The sequence below is a fragment of the Podarcis filfolensis genome (assembly GCF_964270895.1).
Source record: "Podarcis filfolensis genome assembly, chromosome: 4".
Classification (NCBI taxonomy): Eukaryota; Metazoa; Chordata; class Lepidosauria; order Squamata; family Lacertidae; genus Podarcis; species Podarcis filfolensis.
Genome location: NC_139607.1, coordinates 77,845,837 through 77,871,579, shown reverse-complemented (window position 1 = coordinate 77,871,579; position 25,743 = coordinate 77,845,837). Strand labels below are relative to the sequence as shown.

The following is a 25,743-nucleotide window of genomic DNA, read 5'->3' as shown; positions in this document are numbered from 1 at the left end:
CGATGGAGGGTCTGGCTGCCAATGGCTTCTAGCCACAGTGACTATGTTCTTCCTCCACTCTTGGAGGCTGTATGCCTCTGAATATCAGTCACTGGGAATCACAAGTGAGGAGAGTACAGTCTCACTCAGGTCCAGCTTTCATGCTTTCCGTAGGCCCCCGTGAGAACAGAGTCCTGGATCAGATAGACCTTTGGCCTGATCTAACAGTGCTTTTCTTATGTTCTTATAATTATATGGAATTAGGCAGATACATGGCTAATACATCTATTCAGGCCTATTTGCAATGACATCTAGAATCTCCATGTTAGCCCGATCCTTCAAGACAACCCCTATACTTTGTTGCTGTTTAGTCGTTTAGTCGTGTCTGACTCTTTGTGACCCCATGGACCAAAGCACGCCAGGCACTTCTGTCTTCCACTGCCTCCCGCAGTTTGGTCAAACTCATGCTGGTAGCTTCGAGAACACTATCCAACCATCTCGTCCTCTGTCGTCCCCTTCTCCTTGTGCCCTCCATCTTCCCCAACATCAGGGTCTTTTCCAGGGAGTCTTCTCTTCTCATGAGGTGGCCAAAGTACTGGAGCCTCAGCTTCACAATCTGTCCTTCCAGGGAGCACTCAGGGCTGATTTCCTTAAGAATGGAGAGGTTTGTTCTTCTTGCAGTCCATGGGACTCTCAAGAGTCTCCTCCAGCACCACAATTCAAAAGCACCAATTCTTCGGCGATCAGCCTTCTTTATGGTGCAGCTCTCACTTCCATACATCACTACTAGGAAAACCATGGCATTAAATATACAGACCTTTGTTGGTAAGGTGATGTCTCTTCTTTTTAAGATGCTGTCTAGGTTTGCCATTGCCTTTCTCCCAAGGAGCAGGCGTCTTTTAATTTCGTGACTGCTGTCGCCATCTGCAGTGATCATGGAGCCCAAGAAAGTAAAATCTCTCACTACCTCCATTTTCCCCCCTTCTATTTGCCAGGAGGTGATGGGACCAGTGGCCATAATCTTCGTTTTTTTGATGTTGAGCTTCAGACCACTGCTTTCATGCTTTCCAAAGGCCCCTGTGAGAACAGAGTGCTGGATTAGATTTGGCCTGATCTAACAGGGCTTTTCTTATGTTGTAATAATTATATGGAATTAGGCAGATACATGGCTAATACATCTATTCAGGCCTATTTGCAATGACATCTAGAATCTCCATGTTGGTCCGATCCATCAAGACAACCCCTATACTTTAGTGCAAGCATTTTTTACCCTGCCCTTCAGCCAAAAAGATTTCCAGAGTGGCTTACAAAATGTCAGTAAATACAAGGCACTTTCCAACAGCATGTTCTGCAGTCATTTCCTTTACTGAAGGAAAAACGGAATAGAGGGGTAAAGAGAAAAACAAGCAAACACAGGCACCACTTTTCAAAAGTCACTTTCAAGTACTTAGTTTATTCTTTCCCCATAATCCCAATTCATTACCTGTCTCGAAACATCATTAATCTGCCAGATGGATGCGACACCTGGCATCTTGCCTTGTGTACTATTTTTTAACTTGTAGATAATAAACAAATAAAGTAATATGATGGTTCCTCTTTGAATCCTCTTTTTTTTCCTCGTGCTGCCGGCATCGTTTTGACCAGGAGGTGGCAGTAAGGCTACTAATTGCACCAATATTACAGCATTTCCAGCCTCGCTGCCAAACATGCAAGCACACACACACTTAAAATGTCATCCACACAACATATGGCTGTCAGGTTTATTTTGTGTGATGTACAAGCAAGACAAAGAGCCGAAAAAAGAGCTGCAAAGCACAAGGGAAGAAAACAAACCATCTTCAAAGAAGGCCGTTGGTTTTTAGAATTCCACCCCACCCTTTCCACTGTAGCTGTTTTTAGAATGTTTTTAACTGTTTAAGAATGCTTCTCAATATTGTTCGCTGTTGATGTGTCTGCTGCCCTGGGCACTGTTGGAAGGAAGGGCCGGATATAAATTCAAAACAACAACAACAACAACAACAACAACAGTGTTATGTGAACTGCAGCTCTTGCTGTTCCATGGATTACTTCCATGTAGTATTTAAGTCCAAAGGAACAAAATTATAGTGTTCTCTTTGAAGCACCCTAAACCATCTTTCATCCCAACCACACTACATTTCTGACGTGATTATACCATGGGCAGCCAACTTGTGCCTTCCAAATATTGTGGGCCAGAACTTCCACGAGCCCAAGCCAGGATGAATTGTAGTTCATAACATGGAGGACACTGACCAGACTGGCTGAACCAAGGGAGGCAGAACTTGAGGCCTGGAGCCAGGTCCCATATATTCTGAGCCATATATCCTAGGGACCATAAGGATCATCTAGTCCAACTCCCTGCAGTGCAGGAATCTTTCACCCAACATGGGGCTCAAACTCACAACCTTGAGATTAAGAGTCTCATGCTCTACCAACTAAGCTATCCCTCAGGGCTCACTGTAGACTTGTGGCCACAGTTCTGAAAACAGCAATGACAGACTCTTCTTAGTCTACCACCAAAACAGTAGTTTCTCTTAATCCAGTCAGTCAGTAGGGGTAGACAATATGGTGCCCTACAGATGAATAACAGAACTGTAGAACTGGAAGAGAACCCAACGGTGATCTAATCAAACCCTGCTGCAATGCATGAATCACAGCTAAAGGTGTTCTCCTTAGGAATGTGGTGGTTATGGGGTCTCTCACAACACGCTCCTCCACTTTGAAATTCCCTACTGCACAGCTGACATGACAACAGCTTTCCTGAACTATTCATAGAGCAGAATTCAGTACTCAAGGCATGGGCGTGCTTGTTTGGAGACACAATCTTTTACAGTGTCCAAAAATGTAAACTCTACAGCATTCCTAGAGATAACAGTTACCCAATCAATATGAAGAGAACTGCAGTCAGACACTTTGACTCCACATACCGCTCTTGTAGTTTCTCAATATGGCTTTGGGGGCCATTGCATAAGTATCCTTGAGGATGCTTCATTGTCAACATGGTCTGTTGAGAACATTAAGCGCATTTGACTCTGTGCCATCTTTCATACTTAATCTCATATTCTCTTGAGCCTGCCCAACTCTCCTGTTATGACCTGTCCCTTGCTGTTGCAGCGTCAGGTTTCAAAGATTTCAGGTCTGTCAATATTTTCTTTGTATATCAGACCATCAGGTTTTTTACATGGGGGAGGTCTGTAGCTCAGAATAAAAGCATCTACATCAATTCCCAGCATCCCGACTCCCGAGGCAGGGCTGGGAGAGACCCTTGTCTGAAAGGACAAGGAGACTTGAAACCATTTTCAGCTGAATGCCTTTACAAGCCCTTTTCCTACTCAATGCAGGATGTTCTCCAGCAGGGAGAGGGCTTGTGTGTACAGCTCTGTGACTCTCTTCATACATTTGCATTGAACACCTGAAGAAGGCTGCAATCATCGCTTTTCAAAAGATGTATGTGTTATGCTTGTTGTTTTAAAGTAATGGTTCCATGGCTGAAGGCAGTTCCTTCACTGTTCTGGTTGAAATAATTATCTGTATATTCATATACAGTGGTACCTCAGGTTACAGACGCTTCAGGTTACAGACTCCGCTAACCCAGAAATAGTACCTCGGGTTAAGAACTTTGCTTCAGGATGAGAACAGAAATCGTGTGGTGGTGGTGTGGCGGCAGTGGGAGGCCCCATTATTTAAAGTGGTACCTCAGGTTAAGAACAGTTTCAGGTTAAGAACGGACCTCCAGAACGAATTAAGTTCTTAACCCGAGTTACCACTGTACCTAAGTGGAGACCCAAATGCATTCTGTTTGCTTGAGCCTTGTAGAGTTTTATTATCAATGTGAGAACATCGGCTGGTTCTCAAATTTTGTTTGTTCACAACACTTACAAACCACTTTTGAATCAAAGAATGTTCAAAGCGGTGTGCAAAAAGGAATATAAAATAGCACTTGTTTTCCAGTGGCAGCACCGGGGGGGGGGGGGAATTGGTGGGGGTGGGGGAGGCACAGAAGGGGCAAAGTATATTTCTAGGTGGGCTACTTGTCTCCCAAATTAAGATCGTTGAAGAAGGGGGGAGGGGCTGAGCCTTTGGTTTTGGAGAATGCATGCCCTTCCTGTCCCCCATTGGTGCCACCCAATATTGTAGCAGAATAAACATATATATGTCATGTTCTAAAACACCAATGCTTCTTTGCAAAGTATCGCTAATCTAAATTCTTTGCAATGTTGCAAGCTCATTTTGTGAGTCACTCTGGGAGAAAATAAGCAAGTCTCCATGGTGACTAACTCCTGCAGGATGGAGGCAACATGAGTAAAACCAGCTTTCCCTCCACTTCCAATCATTTTTCGCCTCCTGTTTTGACAAAGCTTAGTTCTGGAGAATTTCTCCACTTTCCCCATCCCTGTGGTTTGAATGTTTGGTGTAAATAATCTTACCCTTCCCTCCTATAACATCATTCTTCTTACTCAACATCTGCCATAAACCACAATCAAGGATCTGCCTGATGAGCATTCATTTAAATGACAGGTCTCCAAGTAGGTTAAACTAACATAAGCTCTAGCAGACTCGCCCCATGCAAGAATTTCCATGGTGGAAAAAAACCAGGCTGTTGTCTTAAACTTTTCTCAGACAGAATTTCTACTGAAGAGGATGGGCTCCCTTGTGATCCAGCATTGCAGCGTTAGAAAGCTCCCTATAAACTTAACGGAGTACTAGTACAAGTGAAAACAAACCTTGTGTGACAGAAGACATCAATTCTGCAGCAACTTTCATTCCAAGGAAACAAAACCTAAGATGTGTACTGAGACCCCTAAAATCTCTCACAGCTGAGATTGGGGTGGGTGTAACAATACAAGGATGATATAATGTAGGGATCTATACACACACACACACACAGAGAGAGAGAGAGAGAGAGAGAGTGTCTTCCTCATGGCTTCTTGTTGTTTTGATGTGTGAGAAGGAGTTATTAATTGGAGAAAGCTTTCTCTACATGAGATGCTACAGTAGGACAAAGCCAACAAAATCATCTGGCCCTTTAGTGTGCACTGAGACTCCGAGGTCGCAGCATCAGTAGGATGCCAGAAACGCAAGAACATTGTTTGTACAGTATATTTGAAGCCCATAGCATATATTTCACCTTAATTTGAGTGGAATTTTATTAGCCTATCCATTTGCTTTCCATTGCCACAAGGCAGTTCAGCCATGTGCCACAATAAATGTGTGCTACAAGACTCTATTTTTTTTTTATCTTAGGATATTTTTCTCTGTACAGGTCTGGATTCTGTATGTGAAGCGGCTTCAGAATTCTGCATTTTCATTGAACACTTGCTTCCACTTCCAGATGGCGACAACATTCTGTAAGGTAAAGGTAAAGGGACCCCTGACCATTAGGTCCAGTCATGACCGACTCTGGGGTTGCGGCGCTCATCTCGCTTTATTGGCCGAGGGAGCCGGCATACAGCTTCTGGGTCATGTGGCCAGCATGACTAATCCGCTTCTGGCGAGCCAGAGCAGCGCACGGAAACACCGTTTACCTTCCCGCCGGAGCGGTACCTATTTATCTACTTGCACTTTGACATGCTTTTGAACTGCTAGGTCGGCAGGAGCAGGGACCAAGCAACGGGAGCTCACCCCGTCGCGGGGATTCGAACCGCCGACCTTCTGATCGGCAAGTCCTAGGCTCTGTGGTTTAACCCACAGCGCCACCCGCGTCCCTCGTAACATTCTGTTACAGATGCACAATTAGATGCATGTAAGACAGGCCCATCGCGTCAGTGCTTGTGTTTTCTCTGCCTTGTTTTAAAGCAAATTGATAGGACTTGGACTGAATATTCCTATTTCAAATGCACGCACAAAAAAATAGAGAGATCAGATCTGTACCACAGATCTAGGATTTCTCGGCTTTCTCAAGGTTTCTGCCTTTGCAACATGTTATCTCAAATGGAAACTATTTCAGTTCTTGAATGTACAGCTCCCTCATCCCCACCTAGCAGCACACACTCATTCTCCTTCATTCACACAATTTGGTCACATATGTGAATGTTTCGTCCATAAATGGATCTCAGCCAGAAATATGAGATCAGTTCTGCTGCAAATGTATCTGTGGTAATTCATATCAGAGGGAGCGTGTGCACAAATTTCTATAGCTATAATACCAAAAGGGCCACTCATTTCTGGACATGCTGTTCCAATTTGCAGTAACTGAAGACAAGCTGAGGTCTCACTAAAATAAACTTCTTATTCTGCACCCTGAGAGTTTTGCAACAAATGTTCTACGAACTGTCAAAACAACTCTAGAAACGCAGCAAGTGCTTTCATAAGACTCCCGTGATACAAATGTTTGACACAGTGATTCCTGTAATGATTGTGAAATTTTTGTTTAGTCTATTTTTATCCAGCCCTTTCTTTTCCCCTTTTTGGTTGAATTTCTTTTACTAAGATACTGGAAGAACTAGTTTATCCAAGCCCCTTTTTTCAAGGAGCTCACGAAAGCATTCAGGGTTCTTCCCTTCTATCTACAATTTTATTATAGAATGGATCGGGCTCTTTCTTATACATAAAAAATGCTTTTATTAAAACATTTATATGCAATGTGGATTTCTGGGTGACATGCAATGTATGATGAATACACTAAAATAGAAGCAGCTTTTTTAAAAAGCAGATTTTAATTTAGAGTATAGGAGGTGGGTCTGGTGCAAAAGCGTGCACACACACACACACACACACACACATACTGAAGAGTGTTAAAGAGCAGCTATTCCATCAGGTTGCAGCGAGGGTTAGAAGGGAAGCAGGAGAAGGCAAGCTAACAATTCTGCTGAGAAGTCAGCTCCAGCAGGCTTCTCCCTCTCTTTCACCTAGCAGTTTCCATTATATCAGGCTACAGCTGCAAACTCTCTGTGGGCAGTTTGCAGGTGGGACATAAGGACATAAGTTGCTTGTCCCATCTGGAACTCAGAAAGAGTGATGGCTGTTGTGCTATAATCTCTTAGCCTTTTAAAAGAAAACATGTTAACATCTATTAAGTTGTACATTCCCAGCTAATAGACAGATTTTTTTTTTGGAATATCTTCTGTATGCTTAATATAATTAGGGTGCCCATGTGCCCTACTTTACAGAGGACAGAACTCTGTTTGAAGGTGTCCTCTCTTTGAAAGAGCTGCTGTCCAGTCTCAGTCCACTTTTAAGATGAAGAACCTAAACATAGCAATAGCAGCACGAAGGGACTTAAATTCCCCATCAATGGTTAGCACCTGAACAGCAAGGGAAGCAGGCACACAGCTCACCTGGTTAACTTTCCCCCTACGGGGCAATTACCAGTAATCATATTTCTATTAATGCTATTGCAAATATTTCCAAACAAACTTCTATGCATAAAAAGTAGCATGTGCAGACTGTAAATAAATCTGTGTCCTCTTTTGGTTGAGGCATTTCCTCTTTTTCGACAGACCAAAAGTGGTGGCTTGGACAGCTTTTTGCAGTTATTTGATTTGTTCATGGGGCATTTCCCTGCTTTCCAGTTGTGGCATTGGTTGTATTGATCTCTGGTTGCTGGATATCATGGGTTGATACTATTGACTGGTGAAAAGGGACTTGTAGATCAGCATAATCAAAGTTTGTGCAGATATGTGTCATGCATGCACCTAGAAGAAACTGCAGCAGGGCAGCAGGGTGTAACTTATCTCACCTTTGCAGGACAAGCTATGTCAGCCGAATCTCTCTAAACAACTTGTCTTCCAGCCTGATTCAATGCATGGTGATTTAGACATTAAGTCCCATTGACTCACTACCAACTTGCAAGTTACCGTAAGTATTGCACAGGATTACTGCTTTCTAGGCCCATTCATTTAGAAGTAAGCCCCACTGAATTAAATGGGGCTTTCTCCCAGGAAAAAGCACACTGTATATTATTAAAACCTTGGGCCAATTATGCCAATGCATCTCCATCGAATCCAGGGATTGAGTTGTAGCTCCAAAGTATTGTCACTCCCGGATAATTAATACAGTCTGTGGATCTCAGTTGCCAGTTTGCAAAAGATTCCACCAAGCTTGTTGAGAGATGAGCGAAGGCAGATGGGAAAGAATTTGAGATGATCACACAGGAACATAGGCATCTGCCTTACAGAGTCAGACCTTTGGTCCATCTAGCTCAGTACAGTATTGTTTACGGCCCTTTCCCAGCCCTACCTAGAGATGCCAGTGAATGAACTAGGGACCTTCTGTGTGCAAAAGCTATACCACTGAGCTATGGCCCTTCCCATTAATGGTGGTGACTTGTTCACACATGTGATCAATCCCTTGGTGTTGCACTCTTGAAGGCTGAGATCCTCCTCACTCACCCAGGAATGAATATGCCTCCATTCTGAGTAGGCATGTATGGGCTGTATTATAATGTACATGCCAATGTGAACTGGCACACATGCATGTGTGAGTAAACTCACGTGCAGCACAAGACTGCAAGCAGTGCATGGTGCAGTCATGCAACCTACTTTAATCCAGAAGGAACTGGCAGGTAACGACTTTCCTGCTCCAACAGGCTTTTGGGAACCAACTGCTTTTAATGAAAGGCGCTGTGCTGTTTTTACTGTAATTCTTTGTGTGGTTTTAACAGATGTTGTATATGTACTGTATATGGTTTGAATTCTACCACTGTTTAATTGTTTTTTCTATGTTTTTAGCAGTTCTTTTTATCCAGAAGCTGCCTTGATTCCTGTTAGGGGAAAAGAGGCAGGCTATAAATAAATATATTTGGCACCCGTCTGTCTCAGGAGGAGGGCCAGATTTTGGTTTGATGCCCTTTATATGTCCAGCTGTCCTTTGTCAACAACAAATTGTCACTGTTTTTTGTGTTGAATATGTGCTATATGGTAGTTTATGGACCTAATAGGTATCTAAAGCCATTTGCCACTGTTGCTGTATGTAGGTTTTATTTTATTTGTTTTTTATCTTATATTTTGGAAATGTACATCCAGGTTTTTTTTCCTTTAAATTTTTTTGGGGCCCCCAAGCGAGTGGGGCGCTAAGCTACAGCTTGTTTAGGAGGCAATGGAGGAGTGCGCCAACAAGGCCTGCTGTGGCTGCAGAGACCCACAGAGGAGAGACATGTTTTATTGCAGCTGGGGGCTGGGGCAGAGGAAGGCGTCCAGTTGTGCTGCTGCAGGCAATAATAACACCCCCATAAGAAGCGCGCCGCTGGCGGCTTCCAAAGGCCACATTGGAGTCCGTGACTCCCAGAGGGGAAAGAGACGGAGAGGGCGGAGAAAGCGGACAGCCGATTGCTCACCGCTGCTTTGGTAGGCCAAGTTTGCAGGCCAAGGCCACCTAAACTCTGCAGATTTTGCCCCCTCCTGAAGCAAGGAGGCGTCAACCGCTGCCGTCGGCCCTTTGCTCCACCTCCCTTTCGCTCCCCGGCGGCTCGGAGGCGGAGCTGCGCCGAAGCGCTTTTCTCGCCCGCGCGGACGCCGCTTGCCAGCAGTGCCTTGCAGAGCCCATTGCTGCTGCTGCTCTCGCCCCTCCGTTTGCTGCTCCTCAGCCGCCATGGCCGTCTGGAGCGGGTCCGACTCGTGCAGCTCGGTCCGGCCCAGCTTGACCTCGGTCTCGTCGGGGGAGCTGCAGAGCCTGCGGACGTGCAACTGCGAGATGGCTGTGCTGCCTCTGCAACAGCTGGCGCTGCTGCAGCCGGAGTCCTTCCAGCTGTCGGGGGGCGCCTTGACCGTGCGGAGCCCGCCGAGCCGGCGGCTGGGAGGCGGCTTCACGGTGATCAGCGACGGCTCCGTCCACGTGGACGGGCAGTACCATTGCAAGCTCACCGACTACTTCAAGAGGTAGAACTTCACCTCCTTCTCGTTCCCTGATGGGGGGGGGGGGAAAGGCACCCAGTTTCTTCTCCTAGCATCATTTTGGGGCAGTGGGTGTGATGCCTCCAGCGAGTCTAGCAGATCTAGGCTTCCGCCCTGCTAGCTAGGAAACTACACCCGTTGAATTGTTACATGCCATGCGGGCTATCAAATGCACTGGAGCCCTTGTGGGGAGGGAGCGAGAATAAAGAGAGACTTATTTGCAGGTCCAAACCCCTATAGCTCATCTTAGACCAGAAGCAGGATTGGTACTTTGTGAGTTTGCCGGAACCTAGATGAAAAGTATAAAAGCTCTGGATTTATGGCGGGTGGTATGAAACTATTGCAGTATAGTAAGTAGTCTTTGGGGGGTGTTTGTGCTGACCTGGTTGGTTTGTTGTGAAAATGGGCTGGAAAGAGATGAAATAGGTGTGGGTTCGTAGGAAGCTGCCTTATACCAAGTCAAACCATTTGTCCATCTAGCTCCCTGTTGTCTACACTGACTGGCAGCTGCTCCCCAGGGTTTCAGGCAGGGGTCTTCTGCATGGAAAGCAAATACTGTACTCTTATCATTTAGCTGGGAGGGCCGTTCCCCATTAAGCCCTAGCCCAGGGGTTATGGAAACTGCTTAGAGGGTTTTATATAGATAGCTATCTTCTACTGCCTGCTCTTTCAAACAGCAATAGTAGCTTACTCCTGTACCAACTTCATTTTCCATCTTGTTCTTATTGTCACCTAACTGGGTATTTGAAGCTCCTTTGCTCTCTTTTCTCTGGATGGAAATTTTTCAGCACTATGGCTTAGCTCTGGAACATGTGAAATCTTAATAAATGAGTGCACCTGAGCATGAGGAATATGCCTTTCCCTTTCCTGCTCCCAGCCTGAACATATGAAGACTGATAATGGCAATTACTAAAAGTGTGTCATCATACAAAGGTCGGCAGGTCAATTTGTAAAAAATGAAGTATTGAGAAGGTCATTGGGTATTGGATAAGCATGAATGCCAGGCAGTGTCTTGGAAAAGAGTATCCAAGGGACTTAAGGCTTTGGGGATCTGAAGGGTCCATTAGTGGTTAACTGGGCACCACCACTTTTCCACTGTGGGGTGCATTAGAAAAGACATCAGGCTTGGTTTTTCATACTAGAACTCTCAAGGTTCACCAACCGGAACCAGATGGGAAATTTCAGGAGGACATAAACTTAGGCCCCATTCACCCCATGCATATGTGCATTTTGCTACCACTTTAAACAGTCATGCCTTTCCCCCAAAGAATCCTGGGAGATGTAGTTTGTTAAAGGTGCTGAGAGTTGTTAGGAGATCCATGTTCCTTCACAGCCAGGATTCTCAGAGTAATTTATCAATCAATTCCTCTTTGCAGGGAACTCAGGGAGAGGACTTTGGTAGGGGTCTTCTAACAACTCTTAGCAACAGGGCCCATAATTATTTATGGGGAGCCATGACCATTTAAAGTGGTATCATAGTGGTTTAAATGTAGGTGGGTGCAAAAGTTGCCTTAGAACTGAGGGGAAAGGGCATTTTTCCTGAGTTTTCGGGAGAGACCAAGGTCTGATACTATCATCGGCTGTCTCCCAGGACCTAGAGATCCCTTCAGCCACCCACAACCCCTCCAAGGCTATAGTGCTTCACTCCCTTTAAGTTTTTCCTTTTTAACATTAAAAAGAAAATCTAAGGAACAGGATGCCTCTGAACACATGTTGAGCCCAGGGATTTATTTCCTTGATCTGAAAACGCCAAAGCAGACAGAGAAGGGATTAGCACAAGGCCAGTTGTAGAGGACCCTTTCCCCCCCCCCCTTTGTTGTTTCAGCTGTTTCTGTTAAGCTGCTGAGTCAAAAACACTTGCTGAGCCACTACAGACCACCAGAGGTCTTGCAGATCTCAGTCTGCATGTTTCTCTGCCCCCTACTGCTTCGGGATTTTCCAGTGCTAACTTGACAACAGGGTTCAGAAGGCCAACCCTACAGTAATAGTAATATCTTTCATGCCTTGTTTCTGAACTTCTTGGCAGCATCTAAGCTGGTCATCACCATGGAAGCCTGGTTACCAAGGCCTGAGTGCGGGGAAAAGTCGTAACCTGGCACCTAAAAAACTGATATAATGACACCAGGCATATTACCCTGGGAAGAGCTGTTTGCATTGGGGGGGGCAGTGAATGCACCCTACAGAAAGGCCCTTTCTTGTTTAGTCACCCTCAGGTGAGGTACATGGAAGAAGGCCTCTGATGAAGACCACAAGGTCTGGGTTGGTTCATATGGGGAGAGATGGTCCTTTAGGTATCATGAGCCACATAAGACTTTATAGGTTGAAACCAGCTCTTTGAATTGAGTCCAGAAACTAGTCAGTAGCCAGTGCTGTCAGGCTAGGATTGATGTCATGTGCTCAGACTTTCTAGTCCCAGTTCATAATCTGGCTGCTGAATTCTGCCCTAGTTATAGTTTCCAAGCTGTCATCAAAGGAAGCCTCATGTCTAAGAGACATGACACATAAGGAGAAAGAGAATGAGGAGGCAAGAGGAAAAACATGGGACATTTTAGGGACCAGCTTTTTCCTTCTGTTACGGTAGCTCAGTTGGTTAGAGTGTGGTGCTGATAACGCCAAGGTTGCAGGTTCGATCCCTGTTTGGGACAGCTGCATATTGCAGGGGGTGATCGTCTGGTTCCCTTCCAACTCCGCTGTACAATTCTATGATCATTTCAGGAGAGGAACTCTGAAATGGGAGACTCCATATCAGACTTCCTTCCAACTCTACAATTCTATGAGCCTAGGAAACTTTGTCCCATCCAAGCAGATGGAGAGGGCCTTGCAGCCTGGAGAAATAGGCGTATGAACAGCGGAAGCTGCTCTATACAGAGTCGGACCATCTTGCTCAGTATTGCATACACTGACTGGCAGGGGCTCCCAGTGTTTCAGATTGATGTCTGAAAGGGATTAAACCTTCGGCCTTTCTGCTTATGAAGCACCCGTTCTACCAAATAACTACAGCCCCTTCCTCAAGGGCATGCAGTGGTGGGCATGCTGCCACATAGGCTAAGTTCATAATTTTTTCATCTTGTTGCTTTCCGCAATTAGAGGCTTTTAAAAAAAAGGTTTATTTCCTTATTGTCGGGCAACTACCTTCTCTTATGTGTAACCTCTTTGTTATTTAGACTTGTTCTCGTTCAATGAAAACTACAGGGTGTGGCAGCTTATCCTTTTATTCTTATTTACTCTGGTTGTTTGTTTAAAAGAGCAAGTTGAAATCCTGTTTGGTTCTTTTGTTTTGTCAGGCCTAAAACCTGGCTCTGTGAAGCTGTTCTTGCTGAAAATCTGGACGGCAGAGAAAATAATGCATCATAGCCTTTGGGAATCTTCAGCTGTGGATGCAACTTTTGCCTTGTGATCTGAGCACTTGGGCACTCTGCAGTGTTACTGTATACAAGAACAGAAAAAGACTGGCTGGGTGTGAGACACTATTTGGAATGTCTGTAGAGGGTCTGGCTCAGTTAACATTACATTATTGAGAAAACGAATCTGAGGGGTTATTTAAAACTGATGGTTGCTAGGCTTGGCTAAAACTCTTTGAATTTGTGGCAGTGAGTTTAAACGACAGTTTTCCAGTGTTTAGAATCTAAAGGTGAAATAGTTATGTGTTTCTTTATTATCCCAAATTTGGTTATTCATTCCATGTTTAGGAACCCAAAAGCTTTCTGTAGGGATTGCTATCCAGTTTGAATGCCCTAAATCCCTTCTACAGGGGAGGAGGCAAGTACCAGTATGGGACAATTCCTTCTGTCCCCCCAACCTGCCCCCAGCTCAGTACTAAAAAAAATCCCAAGGGCTTTTCCAGATGACGTATTTGTTGGCATTCAAACTCAAAGCTTTTAGTCTTTATCGTCCAGACTTCATTGAGCATTCATTCCAACTTGCTTGTGGAGTGTTTGCAGGTCTTTCCATTGACAATTTGTTCATCCCACAATTCTCAGTGGATTTCAACTTTCCAAACCACACAAAGTCCCATTTCAAAAAAGAAAATGGTTTTGTTGCACTAGGACACTTCAATCATGCCAAGCTTAAAGTTGCAATATGCTCTTGAGTCCCCTGTCCAGAGGTGACCCAAATTTAATCTTTCTAGCCATTTCTGGAAGATGGCAAGAATGTGTATATTGACACCTAAAAGCAGCCATTTATCCTTTTTCTGAGTGGCTATAACTGCTGTGTGTCCCACAGCTCATTGGTATTTGTACCTCCAGGATCTTCCACTGGTCTACATGGGTAATATACAGTAATGCCCCTCCTGCCTTTGCACCAATTTAAATACTTGCATTGGTGCACTGGGAAGAGGGGGAGAATAATTTGGGGTGGAGGAGGGCCAATCTGTCATAATCCTTTAAAATATATATATAAAACAATCAGAGTAATAATAATATTTTTTTATTTATACCCCACCCTTCCTGATTCAGAAAACTGGGCTCGGGGCAGCTAACAACAAATTTAAAACATTTAATTGTGATACAACAAAAAAAGCATAAAATACAGTATAAAAGCATGAATAACAATAAATTCAAAGTTCAAGGGATGGTGTGGGCATGAAAAGCGACACTTTATAAATATGCATTTTATGGCAGAATTTGCTATAAGTTCTTCTTTACAAAATCCAACTAGACACGAGCTACCAACTCTGAAAGGGACACGAGTGGTGCTGTGGTCTAAACCACTAAGCCTAGGGCTTGTCGATCAGAAGGTAGGCGGTTCAAATCCCCGTGATGGGGTGAGCTCCCGTTGCTCAGTCCCAGCTCCTGCCAACCTAGCAGTTCAAAAGGACGTCAAAGTGCAAGTAGCTAAATAGGTACCACTGTGGTGGAAAGGTAAATGGTGTTTCCGTGCGCTGCTCTGGTTTCGCCAGAAGCGGCTTAGTCATGCTGGCCACATGACCCGGAAAACTGTCTGCAGACAAATGTCTGCTCCCTCAGCCAGTAAAGCGAGATGAGTGCTGCAACCCCAGAGTCGTTTGCGACTGGACTTAACTGTCAGGGGCCCTTTACCTTTTTACCAACTCTGAAAGATTTAAGATTCTGGTATATGTATATTCTATGGGCAAATATTTGCGAAGACGAGCATAAATTAAAATGAAATGGTGGTTAGAAACATCTGCTTGGTTACCAGCTACTCTGATTTTCAGTGGTGGAAAATTAGGCCCATTTGTCTTGGTAGATGATGTTTTCAAAAGAACGTAATGACTTGCGTCTTTTCCAATGCCTTGCAATTGGCATTTAAGAAATGGAGTACAATTTTTGCATGGACTAACTTGTATCTAGCACATTTCAAATTAATCACTTTCAGGGGATAAACAGCATGACTGTGGTTCAGCCAGAACACTGACTCATGGGAGCATGTGTATTTCCTTACTGTACCACCCATCCAACTTTTCCTGTGTCTGACTGGTATCCTGCATTACCACCTTACACAGTCCAACAACCACATTATAAGCTGAAGTGGGGAAATGAATCTGGCTTGTCTGTTGTACCATCTCTGTACTTCCAATGCATTAACAATTTTAGTTTTAAACTAGCTGGGGAGATACAAGCTGGGAAGGTGTGTCTATATCGTATGGCGAGCCATTAAGAGGAATATATTCCTCCAAATAGCTGAACCCATGCAGGATTAGCGGTTTATATGGTGTGAAATTGAGTAAAATTGGCCTGCCTGGGAAAAAACAAACCACTTTGCCTTAACAAATGTGATGATGTGTTTACAGAAGCAGCAGTAATGGTGACTCTAAACCACAGTTTCCATAGAAGGCAACCACATGGATCTATCCAAGCAGGCTTAAGCGTTTGACTGAAATAAAGCTGAGCCCCAGGGTATTGGAATTTTGAATAGATCTGCTTGACTTCTGTGGGGCTAATGCATTTTCCCATATGGGGCTTCCATGGTTTGTGCTTAATAATGCACAGACTGATCACTAAGCATTCTAGCGAAAGCTAACATGTCCTTGCATTCAGCTGTTCCCTGCCCTGTGAGCACAGTGGAATGCAAGAGGCTTAAATGTGTTTATCTCTTTTAGAAAGAAAGAAAGGATTCCTTCTAACCAAATAACCCTGGTTAAACTAGTTTGGTCAGGCTCATCAAACTTCAACTTGGTGCACAAACAGATCAATCGATCAATCAAACCTCCTTTGATGTCTGTAACCTAAAAGAGTTTGTTTGTTTTTAAAGTTTAAAACCATAAAAGGGACTTAGTATCTGCTTCATGCGCGAGTTGCAAACCTTTTTGCATCGTTTCAAATTCTGAGGAAGTGCTTTGGGTACCTGTCACAAAATGGCTGTCGTGGAGCTTGTGGTATATAACACAAAATGGCTGCAGTGGGGAGCATGGTAGAACGTAACATGGCTGCCATGGGGCTGTGGCATAGCACTACATTAGGAAGAGGTCAGTCGTTGCAACTCCATACACCCTGGACAACCTCACACTTGCTGTAGGAAGCCAGTTGTTATGTGCTGGTCCTGACTGTGGAAATCACACAATATTGGTTTTCTCCTGCTCCCCACCCCAAATACTGTTTCTGTCTAACAACAGGGGCAATTCCCCAGTACCAGAAAAATATATATAATGTGTTCACAGTCACACACCCTCAGACACACATACTTCACATAAACACAACCACACATGCCTCTTTCTCTGAAACTTGCGCACACACCAGATACATCTCTCTTCCTCCCCAAGTGCATCTGTCAGTCACACATGCAGAACACGTTTTAACCACAACCCCCTTCAGAAAAACCTGTCAAGGGCAATCGAAGTGTCTGCCAGCCCCCAATCCTATTAAGAACAATAATACAGTTTCAGAAAATACACAAGTGTCAGCAAACCAGCATCCAGGACACCTGTTGCCCAGGGGTAACGCACAAGGCCCCAGAGGGTGGCTGTGCTGCCCTCGAGTTCTGGGTTGGTAATCCCTGATGTGTGATTAATGGATGCCAACTCTCATAGCTTCAGAAACCAGCATCTTAGTCCTGGCATGTAGGCACTAGATCCAATTTCCAGAGACGTTTAAACCTGTGCTTTTTAAAGGGTGGATTTTTTTACTAATCCTCCTTTCTACTTCACTGGACCTACGCCAGAGTATGTGGTTTGAAGACTGTGGTCTAAGTAAAGTTCCAATTCAACTCTCTCATAGTTGAAGAGGAAGGTTAAAAACGCCAGAAGCCTGGCTTCATAAAGGGAAAAGGTGACACATCCTTAACCACATGTCCTACTCTCTCCTTTTTATGATGCTGTTTTTGCTTTAACAAACAGTCACATTGAAAAGGATAGCCTTCAAAACAGGAGATGTGGTAATTCCTGCCTAATTAAGTATACTGGGCGCTTCAAAAATAATAGTTTCCTAACCAAGAGTGGTTCTACTTCACAGTCACTTTAAATTTGTTTGTGGGGTGGGGTCCTTCTGTACAGCTCCATTTTCACCTCTCTGTCCACGTAAATGGTCTTTGGTGGCTGAATACCAGAAACATTTTATCGTGACTTGTTTCCTTTTATGTATTTCTGTGCTTCCTGCAAAGTTTGCTTTAATCCTTTACCTTAACTGCCGCATGCTGAAACTATTTCTGTATCCTGCTTTTCAGTTAAGTTGCGTTAATGCAGCTTTCTTCTCCCAACAGATACGTAGAACTCAACACCCACTATGACTATAAAAACTACAGAGAGACTATACTGGGTCGCCCATTGGTATTCTTCTTCAACATCAGAACAAAATATAATTCTTCGAAAGGTAAACCTATGAGTGAACCTTTTTTTTAAAGGGCATATTTTGGATCTAAATAAACTCTGTGTAAAGAGCCATGGTTGAATTTGAATCTGGTATGGTTAAATTCAGTTCAGCGATGCCTTTTTAAAAATGAAGCTGTCACTGCGCTGCGACATCCCTGTAAGATTGGCAGCTTTGATTTATAACGTAGTCTTAAGCATGTAAAAATATTGTTTGGTTTTATATCAGTGAAACATGCCTCCTGCTGTGGCACAGTTATGCTTGCACAGTGGCAGAACCGGTTTTGGTCGCTGGTGGTTTCCCAAATTGCTATTTGGTTGGATAAGGATGTTTCTGCTGGACCTTCCATGGATGAGTACTCTGATTAATTTGAAAACTTGATCACAATTAGGTCCACCTCTCTGTGGACTACAAGAACTGCAAAACTTGCTGAAATACCTTAAAAGCACATAAAGCTGGATCTGGGGCTTTTTGCCTGTTAAAATGTTTAAAGAGTACCAAAATTAAATAGATCATGGGCTGAGCTTGTTGTGCCAGCAAGGATGTGGTTTCAGAGTGGCTACCTTAGGATAAGGAAGGTGGTTGGGGCTGGCCTTTAATCTCTGAAAACCAGCGACATAGATTCCAAGAAGATACTGCTAAATAAGTCATGATTAATAAATCAGATTGGAACAAAGCATAATCAGAGGACTACTCTTGTACATTTCATGGGTTTTGAGAATCTCAACTTTCACTTAAATAGGCTGGACCAGACGGCTTTACTTTAAAGAGAAAGTTGAGGTTCACAAAGCCTGTCAAATGCATAAATGTGCTTTAGAGGATGCAAGCAGCCCACTGGTTTTGCTTCCAGTCTAGTATTTAATCATGGCAAGTTTAGCAGTGTTCTCTTCAGATCTATGGAATCTGAATTTAATACTTACATCTCTCCTCCCTAAAACATAAGGCAGTTTAACCTCGAATGGCAATAAAACATTTTAAAAGAGGAATAGGAACTCAGATTTTTGCAGCGAACCAAAATAAATTTAGAGACTATGGGGAACAGCTCAAAATGGTGTTGAACTAGGCTCTCCTGTGAGCAGAGACCTTCTGGAAGGTGTAATTTCAAGTGGCTTAATTCCTGTATACAGCCACTGGAGGTCCATGTGCAGTACTCTTTTAATTAACGATAAGAGACTATGGGATCTATAACAGCAGCAGCGGTTATACATCCACTCAAATGTAACTATCAAAGGATTGCTTTGCATTTTACAAGATTAGCAGGCAAACAAGACGTATGTTTGTTGCACTTAGTAATGTGAGAAAATGACACACATGTTAGATGGTGTATAATACATACTGTGTGATCCATAACAGTGCCTCCCTAAAGCAAATTCACAGATTCAGAAAATATTCCCTTTACATATTAAGATGTGTGCCATGCTCACACATGTTTGCTAACTTAGTAGTGTGTAGGTGTGCAGCAGCAGTCTACAGAAGAGAAGAAAACTCTAGCAAAACTTTGTGTATAGGTTTCAGAGCAACATCTGAAATACAAGTAAGGCCTGGCTTTAATAAATAACAATAATTTCTAATCTATCCTTAGAAAAAACATATGCTTTGCTTGTGAACACCCGCCACCCGAAGATGAGAAGACAGATTGAGAATGGAATGAACAATATAATATCTTCAGTGATTGGAGAAAGTTACAAACTTCAGGTGAGTTAGACAGAGAGGCTGTCCTACATATGGCTGTTATCTGTCTGTCTGTACCTGTGTGATTGCTCTGTGTCTGGTACAAATGAAACTTTTTATGACGGGTAAAGGGCATGTTCGCTGAACCATCTTGGAATCTCCTCTGACACATAAATTCCAAAGGACATCGACACTGAATATTATATATCACATTCGTCACTCTTGGCTATTTGTCAGCTTTCTTGACCTGGTGTTGTGTACAAAGATTACTTGGTTCTCAGTGGTGCTGCTAAGGGCTGTTTAGCTCAAGGGGCTCCCAAATGACTACCCAGAGTGCAGGTGATGATGGATGTAGCAGCAAACAGGTTCCATGTTGGGTCATCACAGCATCCTTTCTTATTTTTTCAAAATATTGTACAGTCGAGTGGCCGACTGGGCACGTACGTGGTTACAGATGCTTTCTTATTTTTACTGTAAAATCTAGTGTAATTACTTTGCTACAACAAAATGGTGCATATTACCAAGTAAATGTGGTTAGCTTCAGAGCAGCAGAAGCAAATTCCATCTTATTTCTATAGCTGTGCTGGTGCTGTGCTTTTAAGGAAGTTTAAAATGCAAAGCTGCACGTGCTTAGAGGTTTTCCCCCTCCAGAGCTCTTCCTTCGTTTTTGCTCTAACATTTCAGGAATGTGGAAGCAATTATAAAGTATAAAACATGGTTGTTTAAAGGGCTCTCCCAGTTAGACTACTAAGTCCAGGGTCTAAAATGACCTAGCTGCACCACTGTTTGCTTTTGGGGTAAGATTAATCTTAACCTGATTCCAAAACTTTTATATAAGTGGCTTTCATAACTAGAGGTATAAGAGGTACAAAATTTGGTAATATACCTTCTTTTTCTTTGTACAGTTTGATTTCCAAGATGTTGTAAAGAATTTTTTTCCACCTGGAGCCCATTTGGTCAATAAAGAGAGCCTGAGTTTTTCCTACGAGTTCAAATGCGACGCCTTATTTGACTTCTTTTATTGGTTTGGAATCAGCAAACGGACAGTTATGGTGAATGGGAAAGTTCTGAATTTGTCCAGTACCAATCCACAGAAGAAAGAGGTGATAACAAAGTTTCTGGATAAAATGAGTGAACCAAACATGCGGTCAAACAGCTTTTCAGACAGAAAGTTTAGTGTTACATCCAGGGGTAAGTAGGTGTCGTGTTTTTAAGTGAGATTTTTAAAATCTATATCTCCACATACAGTGGTACCTCGGGTTAAGTACTTAATTCGTTCTGGAGATCCATTCTTAATCTGAAACTGTACTTAACCTGAAGCACCACTTTAGCTAATGGGGCCTCCTGCTGCTGCTGCTGCTGCTGCGCCGCCGGAGCATGATTTCTGTTCTCATCCTGAAGCAAAGTTCTTAACCTGAAGCACTATTTCTGGGTTAGCGGAGTCTGTAACCTGGAGTGTATGTAACCTGAAGCGTATGTAACCTGAGGTACCACTGTACTGTTCACAGGTCACAATGACTGAACTGCTCCTGGATCCTTTGATTTGAAGAAACCCAAACCTTGAGTACTAAAATGGAGGTTTGGTTTGAGTCCCAAATACTAATCTGGGGTACTCTGGGAAGTGTGAGGGAAGTAGGGATCACCTCACAACTCTCAGCACCCTTAACAAACAACTGATTCCATGATAATAGTGTCCACATCAAGGGAAGTAATAGTACTGCTGTATTCTGCCTTGGTCAGACCCCACCTGCAGTACTGTGTCCAGTTCTAGGCACTACAGTTTCAGAAGGATATTGACAACTGGAATGTGTGCAGAGGAGGGCGACCAAGAGGATAAAGGGACTGGAAACCAAGCCTTATGAGGAACGGTTGAGGGTATTGGGTATGCTTAGTCTGGAGAAGAGAAGACTGAGAGGTGAAACGATAGTCATCTTTAAATATCTAAAGGGCTGTCACATGGAAAATAGAGCAAGCTTGTTTTCTGCTGCTCCAGAGGGTAGGACCCAAACCAATTGATTGAAATTACAATAAAGGAGATTCCAACCAAAAATTAGGAAGAACTTTCTGACAGTAAGAGCTGCCCAACAGTGGAACAGACTCCTTCAGAAGCTGGTGGACTCTCCTTCAATGGAGGCTTTTAAAGAGAGGTTGGATGGCCACCTGTCAGGGATTCTTTAGTTGTGATTCCCGCATTTCAGGAGGTTGGACTAGGCAACCCTTGGGGTCCCTTCCAGGTCTACAGAGCTATGATTTTATGAGCCTTTGGGAGAAGTCCTGACTGTTTAAAGTGGTGTGATACTGCTTTGAAGGCAGAGTGCAGATGAGGCCTAAAAATAAGTTTTGACTCTTCCAGAATTACCAGACTAAGATTTTTTTTTGCCTACTAGGTTATATGCATTAGAAAGTTTCTCAGTTTTGTAGGCAAAAGGATTACAGTGTTGTAATTCTCCTTCTTGTGCTTTCTTGCAGCTTCAGTAGATGATGTGTTTAATGGCAACTTCACACCACAATCACCTTGGATGGAGTCACCTTTTGTAGTTTGGACACTTCCAGGGCCTCAGGAATCGGAAGAAGGATCAAATACATTAATCAGGTTTTCATGAAGGAAGAAATCCACCAAAGTGGAATTGTCTTAATCACAGAATGAAAGAAGTTATTGAAAGAAGACTTCTGTTTTCATTTGCATTTCCCCCAGAAGAATAGGGAACTCTTTCATTCCTGCTGAGTTTGTTGGTTCAGGAAAAGCCACTTTTGGTTCTTAAAATAGTACTTGCCGCGTTCGTCTTTCAACATTATGAGCTTTCTGGAGGATAGGGTTTTCTTGTTATTGCAGTCAGAATGCATATAGCTAGAGTCATTTCAGTGATTCTAAATCTAGATTATTCAAGTGGTTTTAAATTACAAGTTTTTTAAACGCCACTAAAATCATGTGTAGTATGTTGCTAGCTTCATTATTGCTCCAGCTTAGCACTGTTTCCAGTGGAAAAAATTAATGGGATACAGAATGGCTTTTGAGGCTCATAAAATGCAGCTACACTTCCTGCAGTTTTAAAAAAATGGCTAATGGTGACCTTAAAGAACTAGCAGAGGGAATACTTGAACCCAAAAGCTTTTAGATGATGATCAAAAGTCAATGGGCGCCCAGATTTGTAGTTCTGTTCTGGCTTGGAAAGATGAAACACCCTAGATAAATGTGACTGCAATTTGGAATGCTTGAGAGACTATTCTCAGCTCCATTACACGCTTCTTATATCTCCCCAAGTCAAAATAGCTTATTTTGTCCTTCATCTTCCCGTAGGCCAAAAGGAGAGCTAATCTACACCATAAACTGTTCATTTCTTTTCTTCCAAAGCACTTAAAGGAATCCACTGGGAAAATCTGGCACTATGTTTTTTAAATTACTTTTTTTTTCTTGCATTCCCTCAAGTAATGATCACGGAAGTCTCTGAAGTTCTGATGCAGCCTCTGTAAAATGCCATATTCCTTTGATACTGCTATTTTGTATTAAATGCTACATTTTAACACTAGCATGCCAATCACGGTAGGTTTTAAAGGTTGTGCTTTTTCAAAACGCTGCATCAGTTCTGAAGATAAATGCATTACCGGTTTTTTTAAGTAACTTGTAAGAAAATCGTCACATGTGGAGACAGATGGAATGTGCATTGCTTTCTACATTAAAGCCTAGTTCAGTCATTTAACCTGCAGGATAATATATCTTCTACTCAATCTTTAACTTGCCTTCATAACATACCTTAAACAGATGACATAGCAGCAGGGTTTTCTTCTCGGGAGCTTCGCCAGTTGCTGTAAATGGAGCACAACTGTTCTTAGCTTTTCTGCAACCCCACTGTTGATGGCAAAAGCCATTTTACACATACAGTGGATCACTGTACACCAGAGAAATATGTAGGTTTTCAGCCATAGCAAGTAGACATTGGGCCACCATGTCCACATAATTCCGTATCATGCAAAGACCATATCAACCACATCTTCAATTTCTCATTTGGTTCTACATATTCAATACCATGTGGGTGCGTTTACTGTCAAGGTGGCATACGATTGCCTGACTGAGAATCTCCAGATTTGCTCTTCACTTGTATTTGAAGATTTTACTGATGTGGGAATGCATATTGTTCCTGAAGATTTTTCCAAAAAAAAACAAAAAAAACCACACAAACAAACTGAAAATCGGACCAAATAGCACTTGGCTAGAGTTTCAAGGTCTCCGATAACTTACCCAAGAGCTTAACTGTCCCTTTCCTTCTGAGGAAGACTCTCTTATTTACCTTCTGTAGATGGGGCATCACACTACACCCAGCGCAGTGGCTTCATAGTAATATGGGTGACCTGCACTGGGATATAGATTAGGGGAAATGTCTGTTCCCTTCAGACACTAATGGAACTAGGAACTAATGAATATAATATAGGACATGTAGACTCTCCCTTGGAGGTTAATGACCTTAGACTGAGGACTGTTTATCGTGAGGCATCCCATAGTAAAGCAGGCTACTTTTTAAGAACGGTGTACTTTTCATCTTTCAATCAGCAGTGGACAACATGACAGTGTTAGGTCTTTCTCTGGTGAATATTTTACCTCCTCCCCCACTCCATAGCATGATATTTGAAAACCATTTTTATACTGCTAAAGTGTAATGTCTTCCAACAATGGAAATGCTGTCTGTGTATGCTGACTGATTTAAACTGGTACTGTATGGGACTTAAATAACTATCGTTTTTGGCTTGTTTGCTTGGAAAAAGGAATCCTATGAATGAGTTCTGCCCCCCAAAAAGCAGGCTTTTGTTGTTATCATATTGAATCTGCACACCAAAAAGTGTGTTTTCAGTGATTGCCTATTCAGTGCCTTTGTATATTTTCCATTTACAATAAAGGGAGATTTTTAAATAGATGTCTTCAGTTTTCATTCCCGTGTATCTGTACATGCCACATAACAAGTCATAAGAAGCAGGATTCGTCAAAATGACAGGAGTAGGTAGAAGGAATCTACTGGTGGTGGCTCCCTGGATGACTTGCAATAGATCAGCAAGGGATTTTCGCTCCCAGCTGTTCAGCAGTAGCAACAACAACAAAAAGCAGCCTGTTCTGAATTGGATTCTGTGGTAACTATTGTATTTAGGAACTCCACTGTAGAATTGTATGTGTATATGCAGGTGAAATGGTGTATGGCTGATTGTGTGCTGTAGACACTCAGCTCCAACTCTTGTGTCACTATTTGTATCTGGCTACAGCTAGTGAATCTATAAAAAAGTTGATATAACGAACTTGCCCATGCTTGGGATGACTGTTACAATGGTTAATAAATTCATTACTGGACCTTCAACAGCATGTCCCAGGGTACAAGTTACAACAATTTAAAATTGAGAATTAAAGGCAATGAAAACAAGTAAGTCACAGGGATAAGATGGGCCCTGAAAAAAACACATCTCAGGTGTCAAAGGCAAAGAGGTGTGTATTTAGCATTTGCTGAGGACTGTATAGTGAAGAAGCAAGATGAACCTCTGTCCACCTAAGTAACAGATTCCTCCAGAAGAGCTATGCTACATGGAGCCAATCAGAGCAATAAAATTGCTGTAAACTCAAGTCTAAAAGTCATGGGCTGAGACCTGGAGTTCTAACAATTACTCGTACATGTCCATTGTGGCTTTAGGCTTGTTTCTTGAATGGTAAATTTCCAGTTCAGATGGCATCTTAGTTTTTGAAACTGACAGCTTTCAAAAGCGCTCTCTCTCTCTCGCTCTCTCTCGCTCTCTCTCTCGCTCTCTCTCTCTCCAGTTCAGATGGCATCTTAGTTTTTGAAACTGACAGCTTTCAAAAGCGCTCTCTCTCTCTCTCTCTCTCTCGTGTGTGTGTGTGTGTGTGTGTGCATGCATAACCTGTGTTTCAAAGTGAAAAGGCAATGTTCAAATATGACCCTGTGTTAGCACCTGTAAGTCTATGCACAAAGTAGTTCTTTGGATCCAAACAACTTGAGTGATATTGTTCCCCATCCCACCCACTTGGAACTTAAGAGAAAATTCAGCCTGAAAGTGGTTAGTGCTGGTCAGAGGAGCCCAAAAAGAAGCCAGGTGAAAAGCACAGGTTCCAGGAGCAATGTACGAACCCAGCAGCAAAGGAAGAGGGCATAGAATTGAGCCTTCAGTCCATGGTTCCATGATGATGTCTAGGTTTGACTAGGAAGGGGCAACCATGTCTCATCTAACGTAACTGGCCATACAACAGCCCTGTCCCTGCAGCTCTGCATCAAACCAGTGGGCTGTTGCCAAAACAGATGTGTGGCAGCTTTGCATGCTGCAAGAAAAGAATACAGAAGCTTGAGCTTATACTTTCAATGAAGATCAGTCAAAGTCTTTGAACCGAAGCAAAGTGTAAGAGATGCTCTTTTCATAAACTGTTTCAGATGTTGCATCATGCTCGCTTGTGTTAGCAGATGAGTGACTATGACACAAGAAGCTAAATTTAAATA

The 25,743-nt window shown here is 43.0% G+C and overlaps 1 protein-coding gene and 1 long non-coding RNA gene across 2 annotated transcripts; both read left to right on the top strand.

Moving 5' to 3' along the window:
• Positions 1-3,233: 3,233 nt before the first annotated feature.
• On the top strand, positions 3,234-7,406 carry LOC310760624. The gene is made up of 4 exons (XR_014547075.1): positions 3,234-3,444; positions 4,618-4,784; positions 5,261-5,350; positions 5,723-7,406. It is a non-coding gene; the product is annotated as an uncharacterized lncRNA (long non-coding RNA).
• A 1,265-nt stretch (positions 7,407-8,671) lies between these two features.
• Positions 8,672-24,164, top strand: MEDAG (mesenteric estrogen dependent adipogenesis). Its single transcript, XM_083609288.1, has 5 exons — positions 8,672-9,812; positions 17,484-17,593; positions 19,173-19,285; positions 20,167-20,452; positions 21,731-24,164. Exons 1-5 carry the CDS (start codon positions 9,526-9,528, stop codon positions 21,862-21,864), a joined length of 930 nt encoding a protein of 309 aa, XP_083465414.1. The 5' UTR covers positions 8,672-9,525; the 3' UTR covers positions 21,865-24,164.
• The last annotated feature ends 1,579 nt before the right edge of the window (positions 24,165-25,743 follow it).